Source organism: Typopeltis vanoorti, chromosome 11 (genome assembly GCF_054136105.1).
Source record: "Typopeltis vanoorti isolate ZY-2024b chromosome 11, IOZ_Tvanoo_1.0, whole genome shotgun sequence".
Taxonomy (NCBI): Eukaryota; Metazoa; Arthropoda; class Arachnida; order Uropygi; family Thelyphonidae; genus Typopeltis; species Typopeltis vanoorti.
Window position 1 is genome coordinate 29,963,886 of NC_143559.1, and position 19,878 is coordinate 29,983,763.

At 36.8% G+C, this 19,878-nt stretch overlaps 1 protein-coding gene across 3 annotated transcripts in view; it reads right to left on the bottom strand.

The window, feature by feature from the left end:
- LOC150101407 (1-phosphatidylinositol 4,5-bisphosphate phosphodiesterase classes I and II-like) overlaps positions 1 to 19,878 on the bottom strand; it is a 965,056-nt gene that overhangs the window by 34,897 nt on the left and 910,281 nt on the right. For all 3 annotated transcript variants that reach the window (XM_090400893.1, XM_090400892.1, XM_090400891.1), the window contains 2 exons: positions 14,458 to 14,515; positions 3,236 to 3,322 (listed from right to left, as the gene is read on the bottom strand). In XM_090400893.1, the coding sequence (XP_090257019.1) occupies positions 3,236 to 3,322; positions 14,458 to 14,515 (145 nt within the window). The remainder of the gene's footprint in view (positions 1 to 3,235; positions 3,323 to 14,457; positions 14,516 to 19,878) is intronic.

Genomic DNA, 19,878 nt, shown 5'->3' on the forward strand with positions numbered 1-19,878 from the left:
ATATAGAAAAAATGAATCTGCTGGTCTCTGAAAATAACACATACAAATTAGTTAACTACAACCCAACTAACAGAACAAAAAACAAAACAGAGAAACTACTTAAGTCAATTACCACATGGCCTGAAGATACAGTCAAAAAACTGTTTCCTCATTACGCGTGCTCCCCAAGAATTTACAGGCTACCGAAAATTCACAAAGAAAACACCCCGCTAAGACCTATCATTGAAGGAATTGATTGCCCGACACATCACTTAGCCAAAAAATTAGGCAACACTCAAGGAGTTGGTAGGTCATTCCCCCTCCTATATCAAAAATACACAACACTTCATAAACATCATCAAAGGCATTACATTAGAAAAAGATGATTTATTAGTCAGTTTTGATGTCTCTGCCCTTTTTACAAATGTCCCAATCAGTGAAACAATCCTTCTCCTACAGAACAAATTCCGTCCACATATCACGGCGCTTTTTGCGCATGTATTACGGTTGGGTTATTTTGTATGGCAAAACGCCTTCTACTTACAAAAAGAAGACACAGCCATGGGTTCGCCATTACCCCCCTCCCCCCATTGCTAACTTTTACATGGAACATTTTGAGCAACTTGCCCTAGATTCCTCCCCTCTAAAACCCGAAGTCTGGCTTAGATACGTTGATGATGTTTTCACGATCTGGTCCCATGGCTGCCAGACATTAGACACATTCCTCAGCCACCTAAACAAACAACACAAAAGCATACAGTTCACAATTGAAATTGAAAAACACAACACACTTCCGTTTCTAGATACACTTGTCACACGTTTCCCCTCGGGAAATCTTTCCTTCACTGTTTACCGAAAACCGACACATACGGGACAATATATACACATAAACTCCTACCACCACCGAACACATAAACTAGGTGTCATCAACACACTAAAAAACAGAGCTCAGACAATCTGTTCCAGTGAATAGGCACTGAAAGACGAATTTAAAATTATCAGTAATAACTTACAAAAAAACAGATACAGCCAAAACACTATTAACAAAATTCTCTACAAAACCACAATAAAAAACAAAGACAAACCAGACTACAGTACAATTATAACCATTCCCTATATTAAAGGAATATCAGATAAAATAAACAGAGTACTACAAAAATGCAAGCCACCCTTAAACCTCCTGCTAAATTAAAAATCTTACTCAACTCATCCAAAGACCCACTCCCTCCGCTGGTCCACCCTGATTTATTGCACTTGATACCAGATTTATTGCACTTGTAACATACCATACATAGGAGAAACAGGACGCACAATTCCTATCACACAAAAAGAACATAAACGACACATCAAATATAATAATTATGGTGAAGCTCGCCTTTCTGATCATGCCCTGAATACCTTACACAGAATTGACTGGAAAACCACCAGCTGTCTACATCACACTAGAACATGGTATGAACGGAAATTCAAGGAAGCCTGTGAGATTATTATCAACCACCCCAATCTGAACAACAATGATGGTCTAAAAATCCCAAACATATGGAAGGTATATATTCGACCTTCCTCACCAAGAACAACTATAAACAGGACTGTAAAAAATCTAGTATTGTAAATCAAAAATAAGAATTGTAATACTAAAAATAGGACACCAATTGTTTCAAAAAGAAAAGCATCTAAAAGAATGTTTATTCCTGTCATTGTAAAATAGAATTTAGCTTGATGTAAAAAAATTTATTTTTTATTTTATTTTATTATTTTTTTATTTATTTTTAAAATTAAATTTTTTTTTTTTTCACGAGAGGTCATGCCAGTAGAATAACATGAGATCAAATCATTTTTTCTAGCTTACAGTTAATGATGTAACTCAGCTTGTCCTGTATATTTATGTACGCTCCAGATGATGACCAAGTAATATATCTACCAATCTGAAATCAAAGCATTAAGACATTTTTAAAATAAGAGTGATGTGTGTGGTGCTGAAACATTACAGAATTAGCATTTTATGTAACTTAATAACATAATGGAATCCAAATCTCGTTACTATATGTCTCCACTACTCAATTCTCAAAAAGTGTTACTATCATAACGGTAGAACCCAACATTTCTTTTTGCCTCAGTAATTGTGGAAACACTAGAGTTTTTTTTAAACTATAAACGAGTGCTTAACTGTACTCTCTCACTCTCTCTCTGTCAAGATGTATGGGATGAGCTGTAGGAAACTAATGCATCAGCATAGGTACTGCCAGTGAGCAAAATGTTTCTGCTGCATTTACACACACACACACACACATCAGGAGCATATATTCCGAATGTGTTAGGTGTGTGGTGCACACCCATGGAATAGCAATATCACCAATATTATATTTCTGCATTTATTCATTTATTCCTGTTAAAGACTCAACTGATTGTTTTGTTTCCTGGCTTTGTGTAGTTTCCAAAACTAAACACAGTATACTAATGCTTCATGAAGAGATCACTTTTCAATGCATCAATATTCATCATATTTGCATTAATAGGACGGGTCACAAATACGGGAAATTCTGAGCCCTTTAAATAGATGTACAGATAGTTTAGTGAGTCAAATTCTTAGTGTTCCAGTGATTTTAAACTACCCAGAAGGTGAGGTAGGATGTGTGCTGAGACAATATCATCCAGAAATCAGTGGCTGCGATTAGGTATTGTGTCAACCAATCCAACTGTATGTTATCATTAGTCACGAGTTTTATTTTTTCTGAGTTTCATCTGTTTTGCGTGCTCGAAGTGTGAACTGACATAGTTTAGGACACCAATATAGACAAGTTTTTAATATATAATTTATAACTTTTGTGCCCATATTTACAATGAAAACAGTATTGACGATCTACTGAATGTCCCATTTTCTGCCAGAGGTTTCGCTGATTGGATGATTGTAGTCAAAGGAGGTTGGGACTTGTGTATAAATAAGTAAATAAAATGATTATTTCAGCCTTTCTTTGATTCAATTTAGAAAAATAATACTGTCCATCAAAGTTAATTATAATAAAAGTTGGAAAGAAATGGAATAATGAAATATCATAACTGTATTATAACTCAGACAGCTAAGTTATATAATACGAAACATGACAATTCACAATAATAAATGGAATGGTTGAACTCGTGGAATTTTGTGCTACAGCAGTAGATAAAGTATTTTAATATAATAATATTAACTACCATAAATTTATAATTGAGTGATCATTTGTATAATTACTAGTTTTATAATAAGATTTATAAATACCTTAGATCGTTCTGCTTCTAGTGTACTTCTAATATCTGCATGGTCTCTGGCCAGTTCTGCTACCCTTTTCTCCAAAAGACTGTTAAACTGAATGACACAGTTTTTTTTTTTTAGTAACAATAAAAATATTATATGCAAAAAATACTAAACATCAAACCACATTTAGCTGTTTTACTACCTTTGAACTATATTTTATTTTTGTATATTATAACTGTATGTTATATCATGCAATTTTGGGCCCAAAGAGGATGCTGAATGCCAGAAGTATCAGAAATAAAAGAGAGGAGTTTTTGACATGGGTCAGTGTGACATAGCCAAATATGATAATCAAAAGATAAAATATAGTTCAAAAGGACCAGTACTTTATTTTATAGCTATGGAAAATCACAACAACAATAACATGAAAAATGAATACAAGAAATTTGAATATAAGCTATGAATCAAAAGAATAGAGTCCATTCACATCAAGATTATGTAAAATTCTGGACTACTCCTTAAGAAAAGTTCACAATCATTTACAATTTAAGTCATTGTAAATGACTGTAAAGGAAGGAGTAGCATTCTGTGTTCAACACATTTATAAATTTCTTGAATGACAGGCAGTTTTGAGTAGAGTAATATGGGCAGTTTTGAGATAAAGTATTTGACAGACTTATTTGTGCTGATGGTTCCATAGCAAATTCTGGTAATGGAGCAGAGGAATTTTTAAGTCATCATAGAAAGCAACTAAAGAAAAAGGAAAAGCTGGTCCTTGTTGGTGAACTAGAACTAAACAGTAGAGGTATGAAATGAATACCAAACATACAGAAATGTTCTGGAAATATTTGGAGATGAGAAGAAACCCAGGAGGTGATTCATATTATTACAAGGATGCAGTTGAACATTTGTCCATCCCTAAAACAAATGAATGAGAATGAAGAAATGATCAGGAATACCAAGTATAGTTTACCAGATTTCAACTCTGAATGAGTTGGTAATTATATCATGCAATTGTGTGCCCAATGGGGATGCTGAAATGCCAGAAATATCAGAAATAAAAGAGAGCAGTTTCTGGTATTGGTCAGTGTGACATAGCCAAAACTTATCAATGTCAATGAGACCTGGTTGAAAGAAAATGGTACAGTTGTAGGGATAAGATAAAAGAGGGTATTGTATTTTCAGGAAAGATAGAAGGAACAGAAGAAGAAGAAGAAGAGAGTATTACTGATGAAGACTGAAAAACTTCAAACAACAAACATAGATTCAATGAACCATTTCCCTCAATCCTAAAATCCTCCTTAATTTCTATCTGATGTGGGATAGGGACCATCAGAACAAAATATGTTTTGGTTTCTAGTATAGACCAGAGGTTCACAGAAAGACGTGGATGCCAGATATTGGCAGATTAGCACAATGAGTGCAAGTAGAGAAATTATTATGGGAACTTCAACTATGGAAACATGGATAGGAGGGAGGAAAGGGGACATGTCAAGATGGAAAGAAATGGAATTTTAATTACCTGAAACAACATGTGATGAGAGCCCAGGACTTTGAGAGTGCTAATCTGGTAATAGCATCAGAAGATGCATCCATGCGGGGGGGGAGTGACTGACTGAGGTGACCCAGAAGAAGTACCAAGGTTGGACTGATTTGACCTGTAGTCCTTGACATTTTTATAGTCTAAAAGTTTAGACTATAAAAATGCACAGTGCACAGTAGTTGGCTACTATCTCAGACTGTGTTCAGATTCCTCTCATCTGTGTACGTAGCTTTTGTGAATTAATTTTTTTTTTTTTTTATGGTTTTTGAGACCTGTGGACACGTCCATCCATTGTTCCTTGGCTTGCAGGATAACAGCAGGAACTCTTTCCTTATGTTGGTTCATTTATGCCTTCACAGGGATTGAAGTTTCACTGGATGTTGGTTCCTTGCATCAGTTTCTCTTTTTGACTCCGCAGAGCCGATCTTGTTCTTCAGCTGTTTCCTGGGTTAAATATGAGCCAGATTTTGAGTACAAAGTCTGAGACTCTAATGTGTTGTCAATGACTGGCAAGGTTGTTGACCTCTCAAGCTCAACCTGCATTTGATTGGCGCTTTGCATCTGATCTGATCCTTAGAGTGATCTCATCACTGTAAGGATCAGATCAGATATAGTAATCCCTCGATTAATGCACCCCCCGATTAGTGTGTCATTTTTTTTTCAATACCCAAATTCGATTAGTGTGCTTCTAAAATTCAATTAGTGTGCCTACATGCATCTTAAAAATAAATGTTACAGATTTTAAAAATTTTCTATCTATACATTTTTATTGCTAACTATTTTAAAAAATAACTCACCATAATGAAATAATTTAGTTACCAATTTAAAACATTTTACAAAGTTATTTTTAATGGCATACTATACTACTTCCATGTACACTATGTATACTATGTTCCAAATTTTTACTGCCAAAATTTATATCGTCTGCTATTTTAATGGCATACTATACTACTTCCATGTACACTATGTATACTATGTTCCAAATTTTTACTGCCAAAATTTATATCGTCTGCTATAGTATGCCTACAGATTCGAGACCCTTTGACACTTCTGCACATGTCACAAAAAGGAGAATCCATTTCAATAATAGGGTAATCAATATGTCTTCTGAGATGAGTTGTTTATTATTACATGTCGGAAAATTAACTTCTCTTTTATGATTATTGTAGTTTTTAAAGTGGTAACTATTTTGCTTGTATAACAGTTGGGAAATTTTATCTATAAAGCACGTGATTTTGCATGTTGGTGACCAATTCGTACATCCTTCATTTCTTTCTCCCCTTCACTGATAACATCCACGAGTTAATTAAATCTCATTCTGAAGAATTGAGTGCCGATCTGCTAAATTTAGATGCACAGTGGGAAGATCCTGAAGAATATGAAGAAAATTTAATCACTGATAGTCAGCCAAAAGAAATTTCACAGAAACAATTTGAAAATATTTTTTGTACAATCGAAATTTTTAAGCAGCAATGCTTAGAAGTTGACCCTGATGAAGAGAGAAGCAGTAAAATTTTCAGAAGAGGAAGAGGCAATAGGGCCATACCATCAGTTGTATGAAAAGAAGAAACAAAATGCACGCCAAACTACATTAGCTCAATTCTTTGTTGAGAAGTAGGATAATAAAATTTATATTCTGAATATGTTTTATTGTCTTTCAGCTTCATGGTTTTCCTTTAACTAGCCCCTGAGACATACCTTAATTCTTTTATAAAAAAATTAAGGTTCAGAAAATAAACTTAAGGAATAAATTGTACTTTTTCCCATAGGTTATTATATTCGATTAGTGCATTTTCGATTAATGCGCCTATTTTAAAGAACGCATTATCCGCACTAATCGAGGGATTGCTGTATATCAAAACTAGTCAGATCAGATACTAAAGTTGAAGTAATGTAGAATTTATATATTTCCCATATACAAATAGTGAAAGGTGTATCGCCTTATTATTAAAATTAAACTTGCCGAGAAACTTTATCCTTGTTTAATCCATTATCCAAGTGCTACACTTCACATGCAAAGTGTCTTCACTTTTGTTGGCCATGCTTCCTGTGTCTTATACCAAACTTTTAACACATGCAAGCAGTAAAAAAGGTGTTTCACCTTATTCTTAACAAAATACTCTGGATCAGATATGGGAAATATAACTTCTGTATTAATTCAACACTGGTATTTCTTCTGGGTCTGGTTTCACTGATGAGACCTCAATAAAGGTCAAAACTCATGTGTGTAATGGCCCTTCCCATAATGCATAGCATTATATGTCCGTAAGGATATGTATAATACCTGAAATGATACGTGGTTTGTATTAAGAGGTAATATGGCGATTAATGTAAAGTCATTAGTCTCTATATACAATCAGTCTAGTCATGAAGATACTTCACAAGCAAGCGTTGTTTACTTACACTTGGAAAGTTTTATAACCAACTGAAAAAACTTTTTAAAATGGAATTAATCAGACATCTACAGGGTATGCTTGCCAGAATAGAGAACCATGCCTCAAGACTCTAAGAATATAGCAGAACTTGAAAAACAGAGCGTAATTAAAGGTAATGTGGCGAGCAGCACTGACAGTGAACAATCAAGTATGGCTGGCAATTTTTTAAAATTAGAGAGTGAATGAGAGTGAAAATGTGATGTGAGATTTGAAAACTGAGTTGGTTAAGATGAGGCGCAAAAGATAAACAGATATGGAGTGAAATTAAGAGAAATCAATATGTGTGGAAGAGATAAAATGATGAAAACAAATGACAATAATATGAAAGAGGTAACGAAAGACCTGCGAGTGGCATTGTACGAGGATTTCATTATTAGAGGTGCAGTAAGCATGAAGATGCACAAGGTTTGTTTTCCTGAAGGTAAAATGAATGGAATGATTGAGGTGTTGGATACGAGAAGTAAGTGAACAAAAGAATTGGTAGTGGTAATAGGGACAAATGACGTGACTGGAACAAGGAACACGTAAAATTAGATATCAGGCGGTTGTTGAGAAGGATAACAGATAATAGTGTGATAGGAAAGGTAGTCAATGTGTTGCCTAGGACAGTGAATGAAATGAGGCAGAGAGGACTGTGAATGATATGTTAGTGGAGTGCAGTTTATTAACGTGTGGAATGAGTTTGAAGGACGAACTCACTGTATAAGAGTGATTGACTGTATTTGAATGGTTTTGGTGAATGGTCTACCCTCAGCAGCAGTCTCTCCAAATGATCTCATTTGGAGAGACTGCTGCTGCTGGAGATAGAGAAATGAGTGCAGAAAATCAATCCGATCAAGTAAGAAGTGATGTGAAAGAGCAGGAGAATAAGAAAAGAGAGATTGAAGTTGTGGTTACGAATGAAGAAGTCAGTAGGATGAGTACAGAGAATGAGAGAACAAGTGTGCAAGACAAATAGGGAAATGGGGAGGTCAAGGTGGACAGCAGAATGCAGTCTGAGAAAGGTTGTGCTCGAAGAGGATGTTGAATGTATGAGTAGACAAAAAAAAGAGAAGCGGATGACCTGGGATCAAGTGAAAATAGTTGGATTTGAAGAGGGTTCTAAGATGAATAGGGAGAAAAAGAAATTGCTAGCATTAAGTATGGATAAGTCTCATTTAATAAGTGGTATCTTATCTATATCAGTGAAACTTGATATAGATATAGATACAGGAATGAGCTGTTATGTTTGTATACAAATGCTAGAAGAGGGCAACTGAAATGGTTGCATTAATTGAGTCTGTTCACCCAACAATTGTTGGAATAAGTGAGACACGGTTAGATGAGGACGACATCCTAACAGGAATATAGATGGAAGGGTATGATGTGTTTCGTGAGGATAGAAGGGGTAAAAAGGGAGGGGGAGTGCTATTGATGATAGAGAAAGAGTTATGTCCATACAAGATAGAGATGTAAGAGGGAAATAGTGCCAGTGGTTTTAAGGCAGGATGGTGTGATATAGGGTTGAATAGAATGAAATACTTACTTGGATGTTGCTATAGATCTGGTAATGCAGATGGTAATGACCATGAAATGTATAATCAAATTAGTCAAGCAAATAAGAAAAGGGTGATCATTATGGGTAGCCTATACTGCCATAATTAAAATATGGCAGTATAGGCTACGACGATGAGATAGCAACTGGAAGTAAAGAAAATGAGTTTCTCAAGTTTTTGAGGGATAACTACCTCAGGCAGAGGGTATACGAGGATTGAAGGTCTTGGATTTGATCATCTTATCAGAGGATGTTATTATAAAGAAGGTGTCCAATCATCCTCAGGTTGGTGAGAGGGACCATGAAGTGATTACCTGGGTGGTTGCAAGCAGTGTGAGGAAAGGGTATACTCAGAACTACAAGGCTGGTGATTATGAGAAACTAATCAGACAGCTTGCACGTGTAGCATGAAATAAGGAGTTGGTTGGAGAGGAGATAAATACAGCTTGGATGTTATTCAAGAACTATCTAGTAGAAGCAATGTCTAAATGTATTTCAAGGGTCAGAAGGTTAAATAAGGCAGTGTGTTAAATAAGAAATAGATGATGAAGAGATTAAGCATCGGTTGGTAAGGCTAGCAAAGGTTCATTACAAGCAGTAGTTAGCTAATGAAAAAGTCAGAAAAAAAAATCCTAGTAAGTTCTTTCAATACGTACCAGCAAAAAAAAAAAAAGTATGATTAAGGAAGAATGATTGGAGAAAATAGTATAAGAACAACTGATTCAAAGATATAGTTGAGATATTTAATGAGCAGTTCATAAGGTCTTTCATTCTTGTGAATGTGCCATCATGGAGAGTTTAAGAGCAGTTGATGAGGAGGAGGAGAGACTCACATGGGGAATTGAGCAAACTTGAAGTTGATAAGGCTGTGGGACTTGATAATATATCACCACATCTGTTGCCAAGTTAGCCAGTCTTGGGTGTTTACAGTAGGGTTTTTTCCCCAGTTTATCCTGGGGTATTTCCTCCTGCAAAGCAGACAAACCGGCCCTGTGAACACATGCTTTGACAGACATGGGATACTACTGGGAATAAGGAGCAACCAACCTATTCCGCAGGATTATCGGTTATTTAAGCTTACACGGTAAAATGCGTAGGCCTGTGCGAAAGTGTAAAAATGAGATGAGATAGGGATGCAAAAAGTATTCTATGAGGAAGGATGTAAAGTAGTTGTTAGATGAAGCAAAACTGAAGAGCAAGAAAGTGAAGAATGTAAGTCTTCTACAATGCAATGATATAGGTGAACTGAGAAGGAGGAGGGCACTGATAGCTAATGATTCTATACATATTGTGCAAAATGAATGATGTAGAATTTGTGGATCTGTGGTTTCTGTTTAACAGAAAAAAAGGATTTGCTGATGGACTGTATCTAAATGGTTTTGGTGTAAGATGTCTGGAGAGAGCTTTGTTCACCAAGCATGCGTAAGTTCAAATTCAAGGAAACTTAAGCAATTAGAATGAAAGCAAATGAGGTTGTGTGAAAGCACCCATAAAGCGAGTGAGTATGAGAATGACCAAGTGAGGAATCTAGTCTCTCAAACAAAAATATTGAATAGGGTAGTCAGTTCAGAAAGTAAATGTATGTGGGGGACTAAAGGGATGCTGCAGTTTCTATTTACTAATGCCAGAAATTTAGGAACAGGAGGGAGGAGATTTTGGCATTGGTTAGTACAACCTTGCCAAAAGTTATAGGCATTAGTGAGACTTGGCTAACAGCAGATGATGTAGTTACAGGGATTGAATGTTAAGGGTTTAGTATTTTCAGGGAGGGGAGAGGAGTACTGCTAATGATAGCAGATGAATTGCAACCAAAAAGAATAGGAGACAGGAGGGAGGGTGGCTGTTCATTTGAAGCAATCTGCCATGAGATTAAGACCAGTAAGACAAAATATACAATCGGTTGTTGTTATAGGCCAGGGAGTTCCAGATGATTTGTGGAATTCCTGGCCTATGGCAACATTGAAATAGAGACTGGAAGGAAGAAAGATCACATCGCAGGAAGGAAATAGAATTTATACACCTGCTGAGACATAATTACTTAAGGCAGCATGTGATTGAGGGGACTATAGATGGGAGAGTATTGGACCTGGTCATAGGATCAGATGAGGTATCCATAACCAAGGTGACAACATTGCCTCCAATTGAAAGTGATGGTCTTGTCTTGGGAGATTGTAAAACATGAGGAATGTTCTATCAAGAAAGGGTATTTGTGGAACTACAAGGTAGGTAGATTATGTCATGCTTAGGAAGAAGCTTAAATCTGTACCATGGCATAAAACACTGCAGGGTAAGGATGTTAGTAGTGCATGGGATACAGTTAAGGGTCATCTAAAGCAGGGTTTCCCAAACTGTGTTCTGCAAGAAGTTCTCCTGGAATTTGCCATTTTAGTTTTCTAAGCATTTTTCATGAATAAATATTTTATAGTGGAAATATTCTGAGGAGAATTACATTCGTGAATATGTCGAAAAGCTCAGACCCAGAACGCCTATTAACATCTGTGTATCGTTAATTTTCACACATCGAAACCTTTCAACATTTGGGAAAGGGAATACCACTGTTTATGACCAATCATAAAAATTGCCTACAAGCGGATTATAACAATGGGAGGCATATCCTCTGTTCTCAAAACTGAAAGAAATAACATCTGTATTGCAAATGTTAGTGACCAATCAGCAAGGAAGTATAAAGAAAATTTTTTCACTAAAATTGAAGATCAAGGTAATCTGTATCCGGTTCTCAAATCTAGTAATACTGATTACTTTCTTCGCAAGTTCGTATTGTAGGGTGAAAGTTTCGAAACCGTAGTGCCGTAATTTTTTAAAAGTAATAGGCCTGCAGATTTAAATTTTAATATGAATAAGAGAAAAGGAACTTTGTTTAATTTTGATATTAAGAAATCTCTTATTGAAGGTGTTTGTGATGCAACAGATAGTAAGTCATCCACCACTAGCCTACAAAGCGATCTCCAGGATGTACAAAAGGAGGGGAAAACTACCAGCACACAGGAGAAAAAGTCTGCATTCACTCGTAAGTACTTATAATAATATTATAAATTTTAATCAGAATGGGATATGTCAATGAAAATCAGCACAAATTAATTTAATGATACATTACAAAATAACCAAGATGTTCCGTGAAAATTTCAGGATTTGTGAAGTGTTCCGTCGTTGGAAAAGTTTGGGAAACGCTGATCTAGAGGAAGCAGTATTAAATTGTATACCTAGGGTAAGAAGGGTTAATAGTTAGATGGATGAGTAATATCATTAAACATGAGCTGCAGATGAAGAAAGTGCTATATAGGGTATATAAAGAGAAAGATGACCAGTAAATTCATGAACAGTATAAGGCTCAGGCAAGAAAGGTATACAACAATATACCTTTCTTGGCAAAGAAGGCAAAATCAAATTATGAGATCTAGTCGAGCAGGCCAAAGGAAATCCCAAACAGTTCTTTTGTTATGTAGCAAGTAAGAGGAAGAATGACTATGGAAGATTAACTTTAATGAGTGATGATGATTATGGTCACGAGGAGATGGAAGCGGATAAAATAGTTGAGTTACTGAGTGACCTTTTGCAAGCATATAGCTTCCTAGTGAGTTTGCTGCTTTAACTTAGGTGACAGACACTAATGTGGGAACAGAGGTGGATGTATTGGAGGTCCTTACAATATTGCAGAATCTCAATGTAAATACAGTTGTGGGATTAGATGGGATATCAGCTAGGGTTTTGCAACAATGTGCAAGAGAACTGGCAATGCCTTTGACTAAGCTGTTTAGTTTAAGTCTCAGCTCTGGTAGAGTTCCAAGGGAGTGGAAAGAGGGCAAAATAATTCCTTTGCATTAGGATGTTCTAAGACTTCAGTAACAAATCATAGACCAATCAGTATCTCAGGCATGGTGATAAAAATACTAGAAAAATTGGTAAAAAAAAGAATTCAAGAATGGATAGATAAAAATATGATACTGTATGAGGGTCAACATGGCTTTGTGAAGGGTCAGTCATGCCTTAGTAATTTACTAAATTTTTATAATAGAATAACAGCTGAGTCGGATAAAAAAAATGGTTTTGCAAAGGCATTTGAATACTACATAGAACTCTGTTATGCAAATTATAACAAATGGGGGATGGATATGATGCTGGTTAAGTGGATAGGAAGGGTGGCTGCTGGACAAATATCAAAAAGGTGGTATATGGAGAGGCAGAAGTGAGGTGAAAAAAGGTGACTAGAGGTGCGCAGCAAGGTTCAGGCTGTCAGTAGGGGTAAAAGTTAATGGGTATCAGTTTAATGTCGAGAAATGTAAAGTTATGCATTTTGGGATAAATAGATCACAAGCCGTGTATCACATTGATGGCACTGTACTCCAGGAAATAGATGAAGCTAGATATTTAGGCAGGCAGTAGACAGAGAGTTAAAGTTCAGAGGACATATTGCTTAGGTTGCTAAGATTGCCAATAACATTATTTGGCTATTGACAAACACATTAACAAGTAGAGATAAGGAAGTTGTCATTCTTCTTTCTAAGCCATGATATGCTCACATCTGGATTACTGTGCTCAAGTCTGGTTCCCTGAGTTTCTTGAGGATGTGGTGGAGAATATTCAGAGGTGAGTGACCAAGATGGTGAGTGGCCTGTGGGATGTTCCCTATGAGGATAGATTGAAGGTGTGTGGATTGCAGAAATTGATTGATAGGCGAAAACAAGGGGATATAATATGGCTAACCACCACTCACGTGATTACCTCATAATCGCTCTTGTCAAATGGAGAAAATGTGATACTCCCATCATTATTACATCTTCTGATGAAATGATTAGATCTAAAGCTCTTGATCCTTTGCATGTCCACCATTACATACTGCCTAAGATAGTTGTCTCTCAAGAACCCAAGATTGTTACCATTTAATTATTACCACAATTAAAATTACCCATAACGATCACCTTTTCCTTGTTCATTAACTCAAGTTGTTTATACATTTCTTCATCACCACCTTCCACATTTCTTGGCCTATAGCAACATCCAATTAAATATCTCTTCCTGTCAAACTCCACCTAATGCCATACTGCCTCAGAACCATTGCTACTATTTTTCTCTTGCAGATCTACCTCATGTGGACATAATCCCCCCTGTTACTTCCCTTCTTATCTTATCTTTGCAAAACACATTGTATCTTTCCATTTCTCTTCCCATCAGGATATCATCCTCATTGAACCATATTTTACTTATTGCAATGAATAAACTCAATCAATGAAAAAATTTCATTTTCCATATTTCTGATGCTCCTCACATCCATAAATAAACACATCAGTTCATGTTTAGGTCTATAACCAGTCCTATCCAGGTGATCTGGTACTTATGTGGAGGTGATAAGAAAATCATATGTTCTATGCAGTTTTTCTAAGCTACTTACATTTTTTGGGGGGGGGGCAAGGGGAAAATGATGAAATTAATTAATAAATATCATAATTCCTTTACTATTAGTCCATGCTTGATTTTGGATTTCAAAATCCTGCAGAAACTGCTTGCAAAACTATTCTAAGGTAAATCTGCAGTATGTAACTGCTCCCATATGAATTGCATCTCTAGTTCATGAACACAGATGTGTACGAGATGGTTTGAGATTATTAGCACACTTATAAAAACAGTCCATTTTGAAATGCTATATGTTGTTTTATATTACATGCCTCTTCAATAGTACAGATGTTATCAACTAAGAAAAAATAATAATAGTACTTACCCTTTGTCTTTCCGCTACTGCTGTTTCAATCAATTTTTGATGAAGCTCTCGTTTTCTCCTAAGAAAATTCAGTACATAAAGCAATTTTTATACTGAATGAATATCAGATTTTTTAATTTATTATTTTATTTTATTTTTTTAGTATTATAAATCTTTTATTTGAACTGATATTAGCATGGGAAATAACTAAGTTTAAAATGTAAGCATTTTATTTATTCATAATTAGTCTATGTAAAAGGCTAAATACTGAGCTATACCTGGCATTCTAGTATCATGGGTAGGTCATGTGTTAGAGGAACCCCCTGTTCAGAAAATTTTCAATGAATTTTATTATTATTATTATTACCCCAAGACCTCAAGGAGTCAAAGACTCATCAGGGAGGCCCTTTTATCACACACGCAGCTCATCATACCATGTCTTAAACACACTCAAACTCCTTGCAGACACCACACCCTCGGGCAAGGCATTCCAATCATTTACACCTCTGCACGAAAAAATCTGCCTCTCATTCCCTTACTCAAACCCTCTTTATACAGTTTGGTTTGACCTCTGGTTCTCCCCCGATCTCCCACTATTTTCTGTAGAACTTCTCCAGCATTGATCCTATAACAATCCCAACTCTATCATATCTCCCCTCTTCCTCCTGTCCACCAGACTCAGCAAATTATATCTTCTTAATCTTTCCTCATACTCGACATTCTAGAGGTCAGAAACTACCTTAGTCAGTCGCTTTTGGACCCTTTCCAACATCTCTTCATCCTTCTGAAAACCAGGTGACCAAAGCTGGGCACAATAATCCATGTGTGGCCTAATCAAAGCCAAATTTCAAATTTCAAAACCTTCCACTTTCATTGAATTGAAATCCCCACTCATTTACCCATTCAGCCAGCATATTCAAGTCCTCTTGCAAAGCGGCACTGCATCCGCTCTATTCCTTATTGCTCTTGTTCCATGTAGAAACTGGCCAGTGGGGGGGGGGGGGAGGAACCCATTGCATTTATTTGTGTTTATTAAACACGTTCAGTTTACTCAGTCTGAAGACATACATTGGATTTATTTAGGGGTATAAAATCATTTGCATAAAGTAACAAGCTGAGTTTAATGGTGAGTGGCCTGTGTGATGTTCCCTATGAGGATAGATTGAAGGTGTGCTGATTGCGGAAATTGGTTGATAGGTGAAAACAAGGGGATATGATATGGCTTTACTTTATAATGTGATCCATGTAGATGAAATGTAGATTTGATGGTACTGTACCAGTGTTTTATAATCATTCTAGAATAAACTATATTTCTGTAAATTATTCAATTCTAGGGACAAGAGATGTAGTTTATTAATATTGTTATAACAAGCTGTGTTGTTTCACATTTATCCTTTCCACATACATGATCATGATCATTTATGATCACTCTTGCCAACTGGAGGGAAATGTGACACCCAACTCACAATCACATCCTCTGCTGGCTTCCCATTCCCATGAAACAAAGGAAATGGCAGAAAAAGAACAAAAGAATCTACAGAAAACAAAAGAAATCATGGGAAAAAGAAGAAAGGAAACTGCAAGAAATTGTAAAAAAATAAAATAAAATACTGAAGGAAACAAAACCAAGACAATCGCAGGAATCATACACTGATAACAGAATATGAAGGATTGGTAGTAACCACATAAAGCATGAGAGATTTGAGATTGTAGCTAAGGATTGTGTAGTAGAAATGTTTGAGAGGGAAGATAGTGAATGTGTTGCCTTGGTAGGATAATATGGAGTGGAGAAGAACACTGATAATGAATTAGATGGTAGAAAGAATGTATAGGAAGAGAGGTCTGGAATATGTGGACTATGTTCTCTGCAGCAGTCTTCCACTTGCTACATATTGAAAGACTTCTCCAGGCCTGAGTAACTAATTTTTATACATATTGCACTTTTGTTGTTTTTACTAAACTAGTCACCTTCTTAGCCAGTTAGTTGTACTTTTTATGCAACTGATTATTATGATTATTCATCTTGTGCTGCCTCCATAGGGTCTTCTTCCAGATTTCATACTTAAATCCCCTTCATTCATCTATTCAGCCTTTAAATACACACACACACACACACACACACACACACACACACACACACACACACACACACACACACACACACACACACACACACACACACGATCATTTATGATCACTCTTGCCAACTGGAGGGAAATGTGACACCCCACTCACAATCATATCCTCTGATGACATGATGAGATCTAAGACACTTAATCATGATGACACATGATGAGATCTAAGACACTTAATCCTCTATTGCATACTGCATAAGATAACTGTTCCTGTTGTCATAAGATTCATTCCATAGACCTGCTATCATCTTGGTCACTTGCCTCTGGATCCTCTCCACCTCCTCCCCATCAAGAAGAAACCTAGGTGACCAAATCTGGGCACAGTAGTTGAGATGAGGTCTTATCAAGGCTCAGTACAGAGGTACAATAACTTGCTTGTCTCTGCTCGTCAAAGTATTTTTCAACAACCAAGTGAGTTGATGAGCTGATTTAGCCACTTTTGCAATGTGCCCCCTAAACTTCATCTCCCTATACACCAACACTCCCAAGTCTCCTGGAGTACAGTTCCACAAATGTGGTATACTGCTGCTAATCTTCACCCTAAAATGCATAATCTTACATTTTGTCACATTAAATTGACATCCATTCTCCTTAGCCCAGAACTCCAATCTTTCCAAGTCGTCCTGCAAAATTTTGACATCTTCTGCATTCACTATTGTCCAACCAACTTTGCATCATCAGCGAACAAATGAACCGTTCCTCTTAGATCCTTCCCTGTATCGTTAATGAACAAATTAAACAGCAGTGGTCCAAGAATAGAACCCTGCGGCACACCACTAGTCACAGTCCATCTTTTGGACTCTATTCCTGAATAAAGTACTCTCTGATATCTCTCCATCTCACCAACCCTATATCCATTCACATATGTTGCAGTTTATGGATTAGAATTCCATGTGGTATCCTGTCAAATGCCTTAGCCAAGTCCAGCAGTATCACTGTAAACCCATTACCCTAATCAGTTCAGCCGTCACTGTGTTATAAAACTTGAGCAAGTTACTGAGACATGATCTACCCTTCACAAAGCTATGCTGTCCCCTATACAGTATCTCATTTTCTTCAATCCATTCCTGTATTTTTCCCTTGACTACGTTCTCCAAGACCTTCACAACGACCTGATATGCTGATCGGTCAGTAATTTGCAACAGTAGTCTTAGATCCTCCTTTATGCAGTGGAACAATTTTCCACTCTTTCCATACCTTAGGGACTAAACCAGACCCGAGACTCAGATTAAACAACATGGTCAAGGGCACTGATAATTCTTTAGCCGCTTCAATATACCCGTGCCAGTATACCATCCAATCCCACAGATGTATTCACATTAAGGTTCTGCTATTCACCTCCACTTTATTCATCACAATTTCCATATAAACTAATGGCTTCTTCATTTTTTCAATGTCACCACCTGGATGATATACTCTTCCAAAGTGCTCGCTTAGTAATTCCACTATATTGACTGATTCAGTGACCTCCTTTCCATCGGCATTCCTTGAAATCATTCTGCCGTGTACAGTTTTTTTTTTTGCTTGCAGCATATTGAAAGAACTGTTTGGGATTCTCTTTATCTTGCATAGCTAGTTTCCCTTCATAATCCACTTTTGCTTTTTTTTACCACACTCATTACCCTTCTGGCCTGCGCTTTATACTGTTTGTGTGCCTGCAGGTCACCTTTCTCTTTAAATTCCCTCCACAGTTGTTTCTTTTTTTTGCAGCTCAAGCTTAATGGTGTTATTCATCCATTTAACCCCTATTTGTTTTACTATTCGACCCTAGGTTTACAATCAGCCATAACCTCCTGTAAATGCTCCTTGACCACTTCCCATGCTCTATCGACATCCAGCCCTTGCAGTTTTACATGCCATGGCACTGATCCAAGCAATCTCCTAAGCTTGTCATACTTGCCAGCACGTAATCCCACATATATCCTGTCTTAATCAAAAATTCCACACCTTTAGCCACCTCTCAGGAACCTTATGATCACTCTCACCAATAGGTGGCAACATGGGCATATTCATTACAGTCAAATTCTCAGATGCTATTACCAGGTCAAGCACTCTCAAACCTCTAGTATTTTCAATTACATGCTGTCTCAGATAGTTATCCCTTAATAATTGAATAAAATCCATTTCCTCTCTCACATGTGTCCTCTCCTCCTTCCAATCAATGTTACCATAGTTAAAATCCCCCATAATAATTATCCTCCTCCCACTCATTTCATCAATTTGTTTATGCATACTATCTCTACTATCTATTCCATCACCTGGTCTATAGCAGCACCCAACTGTATATTTTGTTCTGCCAGTATCAATCTCATACCAAATAGCCTCAAATGAGCTCTTTTCACTATCCTTCAATACAACTTCAATTCTCCTTGGCTGCAGTTCATCAGCTATCATCAATAACACTCCTCCCCCCATTTTATTCTCTGTGTCCCTCCTAAACACACTATAACCTACACATTCTGTCCCACTAACTATATCATCTTCCGTTAGCCATGTTTCACTAATGCCAATAACCTGTGGCCAGGAAGAGCTAATCAAGGTCAAAAATTCTTCCTTCTTGTTCCTAATACTCCTGGCATTAGTATACATGCAGAGGTCCCTTTGTCCTACTCCAATCTTGATGTGTTATTCTAACTATCCCATTCTGATTTCTTGTCCTTAGTACTGGCTCGGGTACATTATATACATTCTTACACTCAACTGTCTCACTGATGTCTGCATATCCACTCCCCCCCCCTCCTTGGCAGTTCTAGTTTCCCTGATTCTGCACATCCATTTTCACTTCATTTAGCAACACTTTTTCCAGTCTCCGCACACCAAGTCCATTCAAATGGAGGCCATCCATCTTTTATAAATCCTTTCGCCCATCAAACTCATTCCACATGTCCATGAATTCCACACCATACTGTCTGCATAACCTGCGCATAAAGTCATTTGCGATTATGGCCCTCCTTCTAAACTTCTCTCTGTCGTACCGTGGCAACAGACTCACCATCCTAACTCTGTAACTCTTTTCTTTCACTACCTTTAACAATACTTTCAAGTCCTCTCTCATAAAAAATTTATCTCCTTTCTATTCATTCGTACCCGCCACAACTATCAATTCTTTCACCCTCTGTTTTTGCGCTCTAATACTCTCACTTACATCCTTAAATTTCGCATCCGGTAAGTATGATTTAGTTAAACTCCCATCTATCACTCCTCTTAATAACGAGTCACCATACAACACTCTTTCTTTCATTTCTGAACCTCTCCGACTCTTACACTTATTTTTCCTTTCAAACACTTGTTTATTTCCGTTAGCTGA